Source organism: Lupinus angustifolius, chromosome LG08 (genome assembly GCF_001865875.1).
Source record: "Lupinus angustifolius cultivar Tanjil chromosome LG08, LupAngTanjil_v1.0, whole genome shotgun sequence".
Taxonomy (NCBI): domain Eukaryota; kingdom Viridiplantae; phylum Streptophyta; class Magnoliopsida; order Fabales; family Fabaceae; genus Lupinus; species Lupinus angustifolius.
In genome coordinates this window covers 23,976,331-23,984,954 of record NC_032016.1, presented here as the reverse complement: position 1 = coordinate 23,984,954, position 8,624 = coordinate 23,976,331, and the positions used below count along the sequence as shown (strand labels likewise).

The 8,624-nt window shown below is 31.1% G+C and overlaps 1 protein-coding gene across 1 annotated transcript; it reads right to left on the bottom strand.

Annotated features, from left to right (window-relative positions):
- On the bottom strand, positions 6,557-7,936 carry LOC109355379. Its single transcript, XM_019598514.1, has 2 exons — positions 7,674-7,936; positions 6,557-7,527 (listed from the first exon to the last, which is right to left on the bottom strand). Exon 2 carries the CDS (start codon positions 7,523-7,525, stop codon positions 6,674-6,676), a length of 852 nt encoding a protein of 283 aa, XP_019454059.1. The 5' UTR covers positions 7,526-7,527; positions 7,674-7,936; the 3' UTR covers positions 6,557-6,673.

Here is an 8,624-nt window from a genome sequence, read left to right as displayed (position 1 = left end):
GTGTACTATTTAAAGGTTAATTATATCGTACAAAATTGTTTGGGTGTTAGTTTTACTTTTTGCCACACAAATGGATGAAAACAAGGTACATGTTTTTTGAAGACTACATGCAAGTAATGTTTACCATTTATATTTTTTTGTTATCAATGATTTCTTCTACCCTCAAACTAAATATTAATTCCTTTTAAGCTGCAAAGATTACCAAAATTAATTTCATATATTCCTCAACAATGTATATATGAAATATAAAATATAAAGATAGACCTTGATATAATTAACCTTGAACCGAATGATTCCAACTTTTTAAAGGTTAAAGGTGCAATAGAAGTTGGATGAGAAGGGTTACGGCGTTGGAATCTAATTCCCTATCTGTTTTGACAGGTTTTGCTTTATTGCTCATTTTGATGTGAAAAGCTTATCACTTAATATTGCGAAATTTTGGTTGTAAAGGAACCACAATTGCAGCCTTAATGAGGCATTCACTTGTCCTCACATCTCTCTAGAGAGGCCACACATTTAAAAGAGAGAGTGGTACAAGTTATACACAAAGGATACCATGCACGTGCATGAGAAATACATATCAGAAAAGAAGATGAGAGAGTGGGATCTATCTAGCTGCATTGCATCACTATATGCATCCCATTCAAGTGGGGGCGTCTAAAAGCAAACTTAGGTGCTTTCCCCACACAACAAATACTACCAACCAAAGAACAACAAGACGTTAATCTAGTAGTTTAAGGCCTCATTGAAGTTGAATGTTCAATTCTTGAAAATAACACTTGTTAGGAGGGGCTACCACTAAGGGTGGAAACAGACCAGGTCAGACTTTGCCTTAAACAGGCCCAGCCTGTATAGCATATAGGAGCCTGGGCTTGGCCTGTTTAAAAGCATGGTCTGACCTGTTAGCCTGTTTAAAGGCCTATTATACAATATGGTCATGAAATATGCTACTATGTCTGTATTTAAATGGGCTTATAGGCCTACTTTTAGTTAGACCCATCTAATTCTAATAATTAAATTATATTTTTATATACATTTTTATATTAATATTACATATATATAATAATATTATTTATATTAAAATAGTATAAATTCAATATTCATATATAATATAACTAAATAGACCGGTATGTTAGGCTTAATAGGCCTTTTAGGTGGCCTAAAGCCTGGACTGTTAAGCTAAATAGGCTTTTCAGAAAGCCTGAATCTGGCCTGTTAATGAAAAAAGTCTGACCTGACCTAGCCTGTTATAGGCCAAGTAATAGGTCCATGATAGGCGGTTTGGCTTGTTTCCACCCTTAGCTACCACGAACCCCAACATAAATTAGTTCATTACCCAAAAAATTGAAAATCATTAATAATACCCAAAAAAATGTTACTTTGTTGCCCTTATGCTCATGGGCCTCAATCAATTAAATTATGTATTAAGAAAATTAAATTATGTTACCAGATGAAGCATTACCTTTCATTAATAACATTTTATTTCAAAATTAGTCAATGATAAGACTAGAACCACATATTTCCAACAAATTTGATATGATTACTCACTATACACCAGTCAACACACATATACTCATACTCATGTAATAATAGCATATTCATCTGACATTAATTATATTCCAAGAAAGTTGTGACTTTATTTTTAGATGCACCACCGCACAAAAACATTAGAAGTTCCGATACCTCTATATTTTGCACTAACAAAACACGGTTAAACGGTCCTAGGCGGTGTAGTACCTACTCAAAGAAAATCAAAATTAACTCTCCTGATATCTTATGTGCAAAACTGTAAATTTTGCAAAAAAGAAGAGAGGAAAAAATAATTTCCCCATTTTCATTTAAATTAACAATTATGTCCATTGTAAAATCGTTTAAGTTAATGGAAGGAAACAACTACTATCTAGATCCAGTTACATTTTTTCCTTCTAATTTCAATCACTACGATCGTATGGACCAGATCCATGTTAATTTGTGTCATAGACCAATTTGTAACTTTGCTCGTAAGATTTCTGAGCCTGTTTAAAAAAAGTGTGGGCCAGGAGCTACACCTGCATGCTTCCTGTACTTATATCACTACTAATATTTTTTGTTCTACAATAGGGTCTAGGCCCATATGTTGGGATTGGGATCACCCATCCCGTACCCGTTCCCGTTCCACTTGGTGCACCTATCCAATTAAAAAATTAATTAATTAAAAGGAAATATTATAACAACATAAATTAATATTTTTATATTATTTTATGTAGTTTGATTGGCTAGGTACATGAAGACAAGATTATCTTAAGATAGATGATATTTTTCCTATATGATGATACTTTATAGAGCTTTGTACATAAAAAGGATTATAAAATATTTACAAGACTAGAAATTTATAAAATTCTCAATTATATTCCTATGTTATGAGAAAACTTGACAATTTTTAATGATAATACTAAAAACTTTATACTCCACTAAAATTAGATATCATGCAAATAGTGAGGTTCACTCGCACGATACAGCATGTTGGATGAGACAGGTGATCTCCGTCCTATATGATCCTCCTAAGTGGGGCCCAACAAAGTAAAATGGAAATTGTAAATAGTAAAGATAAAAATAAAAGGAAAATAACTAAAAAGATAAAGAACAATTGAAACGGAAGAATATAAAAGGCAAGTGCACAATGTTTGCTTATGTAACATTTTAGAAAATAGAAGGCGAACGAGAAATAAGGAGACGCTTGAATAGATAGAGAAGAAGAAAATCTAAAGCTTGGTATTTCTTCATCGGATCAGTATTTTACTTCCTTTTTTCCTTAGATATGATAATGTTAATGTTAATGTCAGTGTTAGTGTTTAGTGCTGAATTTTTTCATAGTTAATTTGTTTATGTTTGAATGATTACTCCTACTCTTTTGTGTTTCACTCTTATTGTTATTATTGGTGATATTTTTTTATTATTTTAATGGATGATTCTGTTGGATTGAGTCCTATGATTTTTTATCCTCATCTTGATGAGTTTTTTCACATTAAAAATTGTGATGTCTTAATAATTATGTTGTTGCCATTGGATATTATCCTGTGTATATATATTTTGTTGGGTCTATTTGATTGCACTAGTGGTGGGGAAAATATGTTTTTAGTTAAAAATTAATATTATCTCTAGATTTTCTAACAAAGTGGTATCTAGAATTTTTTTTGTTGATCATTTAAATGAAGTAAAGTTGAGGATCAAGCATGGTTAACTTGATTCTAATATTATACACTTTGGACTTTAGATTGGAAGACTCTGGCAGAAGATATGCTGTCTACCAAATCCAAAACTACACTTCTTATTTTTTGAAAGTCTAAACTTTGGGTTGGTACAAGAGAAATCTTCATCACACCTAATTTCACATGGAATTTGTTTAAAAGTAAAATTTATAAATAGTTGAGGTTAATCTCCTTAAATAGAGTATCATAGAAATACAAATTCCTCAATATCATTCACATATATGTATATGATGTATATTTGGTAGTTGTACTCCATTTGATAGTTGATCAATATATATTCATGAAGTATCAAATTTTTTAATAAAATATTTTATAAAAATGCATTTAGAATACTCTTAGATATTCTTAAATGTTTTTTTGATATCTATACTATATATAAAGCCAAAACTTGAAATAACTTCCCTCATAGTGTAATTTTCATTTCCTATTTTGTCCTTCACATTATTTAATTTTTACAAAAAAACTATATAATTATAAGCAACCACCACCAATAAATTAATTAACCATATATCTCACCTTAAATTAAACATTATCATAAACACACAAAATATAATATAAAGTACACCGTACACAACAAATACATTCTAATTCAAAAAAAATGAAATATATAAAAATTGAATATGTAGTATCACACAATATTCGCATGCAGACACGAAGTGCCTGTACACCCTAGTTACTCTAAACACTAAAATTGTCATGCACAAGTATTTTAAGATAAATAGAAGCATACTACATAGTTTGCTATAGATAAACATAACATTTACTCTACAAAAACTGGAATTGTAGAGAGAGAAAAAAAAAACATTTATATTGCATATAAAAAGAAGAAATGCACATGCATAACAATGATAACCAAATATTCCTTACTTGTAAACAATTAAGTAATTATTTCTTATGATAATATGATTTTCATTTTATATTTAGTAATTGCTAAAATACTTATTCATAGTACTATTTGTCATTTCTAATGACTACAATATATTTCTAATAATACTATCTGTGATTAAATAAAGTTACTATTTGTGATCTCTAATGAATATAGTATATTTCTAATGAATATGTGTGATATTTTATGGTTGTCTAAAACATAATGAATTTGGTATGTATCCTACATAAGTATTAAAATAACAGAATAAAAGCCATATTTTTAGACACAAAAAATGGAAATGGTGGGAAGCACTAATAATCTAATAATTTGTTTGTGTGTATTTTTGTGGATGATAACTAATCGTCAACTATGATAGGATGAATTGCGGTAAAGTTTGTGCTTATCCAATTTTGTATTTGAAAATCAAAACCTAAACCCGAATTAGGTGGGGTTAAAAACAATGTTATCATTTCTGAACCTATCGGGTGTCGGATAACCCAAACCCGACGAGAACTCGCCTGAAACATATATTTCTAATTTTGTAATTTTTTATATATTAATCAGGTTTTAGTATCAATTATACAAAATCCGAAAGTTGAATTCAATTAAAATCTGAACATAATAATATTAAGTTTTTTCCCATTAAATTAGGGTTAAGTTTACACAAATACTCACATGTTCGATTTTGATTATCATTTTTATAACTAATAACATGGAAAACAAGATAAACATTAACTTAGACCCACTTCTAGAAAACACTTGTAACATCTCAAATCCACATACATTATATTGCAACCTGAAGGGTGGAAACTAAACATCATAATCCATAATAGTATTAGAATAATAAACAACATGCCCCCGAAATTAGGTAAGAATTTGTGATTCATTGAACCCAAATACCCAATTTGAATTCTAGAGAAGTTAAATAGTGGGCCCAACAAATTGACTTCCACCAACGACCACCCAACTGGGTCTGCTTCATTTCACATGGAGCCATGCTCAATTTCAAAATTTCTAACTATTATGGTACCAACAATTTCTTATTCCAAAATTTAACTTTTTGTTCTATTCAATTGTTCAAATTCTGAACGTTATGTTAGCACTCACTAACCAAAAGAACATTTTTATCCTCCTTATTCTTCAACGTGTAAGTTTCCTAAGGTCTTAGTTTGGTAATCTTACATTTTTAAATTTCAAAAGGAGGAGCTAATATTTTGTGGGCTTGATGGAACTTTCCAGTTTCCACCAAATCGCGTGATAACAACGACATCACTTGTTTTTTAGGTAAAAAGTTTATAAACACTTAACACATTGATTAAGACATTTTCCACAGGCACATATTAAATTATCTACAATCTAATGATGGTCCTTCCTCCTAATAATAATAATAATTTGATCCCCAACATACTCCTAATTTGAATATTTCCACTACAATAAAGTATTAAAAATTGAAGTCTAACTCTAATGAGTGGATTTATACTAAGATTTAATATATATAAGTGACAGCAAATCATCTACTATTGATTTATTAATTATCATTAACTCTCAAATAAAACTAATATAAATCAATAATAAATAATGAGTTGATAGTGTAAAAAAATTTATACCAGTGCACAAATTTTGAACTCTTTATACTGTATTGAATCAATAAAACAAAAATGAGGAGAGTAGGAAAAAGGTTAAATTCTTCTCTTAAAAGTCTTGGCTTGGTACAAATTTCAATAGCCTCTACAAGCAATTCTAAACTCATTATCTGTACACCACTTTGCTAATATAATATAATATGGCATATTCAATAATGCAACTCTGTCATTTGAAATTTGCCTTAAAAAATGTTCACATGTTTACACATGAACCTTTAAAATTTTAGAGGGCAATGATCAAAAGTTGTGGACAATTCTGAATTGAAATGTGAATTAGCATTAGGGTAAACAAAATAACAAAGGACACAGCTGGGCTTATATGAAACCAGCATGTGCTCCTAGGATAACAAAGCAGACAAATAGGCAAAATGATTGTTGAAATGTCTAAAAGAAAGGATTAAATAATTGAAGCCTTTAACTAAAGATAATTAGCAGTAGCAAACAATAATCATCTATCATTCACTTGAATGATTATCTGGTTAAGGTATTAAGGACAATAACACATTGCCCCACCAAGTCCTTTGCATGATAACCACTTTGAAAGCATGTTAGGTTGCATTTAATTTGTTGGCATGACATGCGCAAATTTTGAAACATATGGTAGCAATCAGAACAAAGTAGATCACCAAAAAAGGAAAAACATTTGTTGTCTCAAAAAGTGTGTCATTTTTATGTGATTTGTTGGAAAAAATATATTGAAGTTAAAAATATAATAATTAGATGTTTTCTGACTAATCATAAGGAAGTGACATATGGAGTGATACATTTTGTGAAGCAGAAGATATGCGTGTTGCTGAAAAAGGAACTAAATGCTTCATAATTGCAAAGGTAAAACAATAAAAATTAGCATGAAGTGAAATTAATGAACATATGAGGGGGATTTAACTGAGGCCTCTAGTACTATGGATGAATTCTTAAACTGTTCTGAATGTTGTAGGAGAAGATGCCAAGGGAAGAACCTGTGATGTAGTTGAAGGAAACTGTGGTAAATGTTGTTGAAGTTCTCTTTGCTCTTTCTCTATGCTGTTAATGAACCTAAGCAAGGTCCTGTCTTTTTCTTCTGTCACAGACTCATGACTCTTCTGTGCCTTTATCTGAGCTTCTTCAACTATTCTTCTATACAACTTCTCCTCTGCATCCCTCAAGAACTTGAATTTTGGAGGTGGTGAAGAACTAAATCTGTTGAAATCTGACTCTCCTGATGATTCAAAAAGAGGGTTGAATCCTTGGTGCTTATAATAATCAAGATTATCCAAAGAATACTTCAAAGGTGAACAAGCAACAGGGCTAAGAAGAGGAGTGTTAATTGCTACCATAATATCACTCAAACTCCTCCTTCTTGACCCTTTTCTGCTTCTATCTTCAGATTCCAAATCTTCTCTAGTTTCTTCTTTGATTGTGAAAAGAAACCTTGGTGGACCAGCTAGATTATGCAGCCTCATCAACTCTGACTCTACCCCTTCTTCTCCCAATGTTTTCAGCACCATATCATCTGAGACTTTTAAACCCAACTCCAAGTCTGGTTCATCACTTCTTAAGTTTTCTTGGTTTGTGGCCACATTCACACTCCTATGATTGTTGGTAGATGATGTTTTCCAACATACTCCATAAAGCAACCCCTTTACATTATTTTTTTGACCTATTTGAATCCCTATGCAGGTTCTTCTTTTCTTCCACCATAACAAGTAGCATAGCTCTAATACCAGACCCAACAGAATGCACCCAAATACAAGGGTTAAAGCAATACCTAAAACACGGAAAGACATGCCTCCTTTTGCTTTCAGATCTTCATGCCAAACAACTATAAATAAGTAAAAGAGAGTTACATGCAAAACATGTCCCTGTTTCTTCTATGTATGTGATTTGAGTGCTATCAAATTCAACTGATATTAAGAAGAAACTAGGGTGACACAGTGAGACAATATAAAACTATGCTATATGAGGAAGGACCATTTACCTTCTAAAAAAGACATATACTTCCATTGATGAAACTCTCGCTATAGAGATACTAATTACTCTATGTTACCCTCAAAGTCTCTAACATAAACTTAGCAGTGGAGAACTTTGCTTAAGTTCATCTACATAGGGAAAGTCTTATCTTCTAAGCTCAAAATATGACAGATATATCACATAACTGACGTTTAAAAAGGATTTTGCTACAAAGTCTTAATAGAAATATTTATAGAGTTTTATACATTGCGAAAATAACATCCACATTCATATTTAATCATCATATGAATAAATAAAAATATTGATTGTGTATAAATTTTTACACCGACAATACATAAATATATCATTAGTATTATAATATGTTTTGGAATAGAATATGGTTCTAAATAAATAAAAAGACCTATGCTTAATATATGTGGCACTTTGTGAGTGAAAAGCAGCTTACATGTGCTTGTAAAATCGAGCGTGCCATTTGTCATCAAAGCTATCATAAACAATAATAATTTCACACAATGGTAAACATTAATAAGCGAAAGGGCAAAAGCATTTTTTGAATTTGGTATGGGTTGAATTCACCGGGTCAATAACGCAGACACAGACAACGTAATCAGAAAGGAACATAATACAACCAACACCCACGGAGATTTAGTTGGGCATAACCTGGAGTATAAATCAATAGTGCGTGTCTCATGGACGAAATTTTATTAATAGAAATACATAGAGTACCTTTTCTCTTTTCAAATTACTATTAAAAAATCATATTGTCCTTCTTCTCACTGGTTATGTCCATTTTGTTGGTTGTTAATTATTACTCAAATGAGGATGAACTATTGAATTGTTGAGGCCCCTCAGGCGAAACTCACTTTGGGCTCGCACATGTTCGAACCATCATACCTATGCACTGTTCTTCATTCA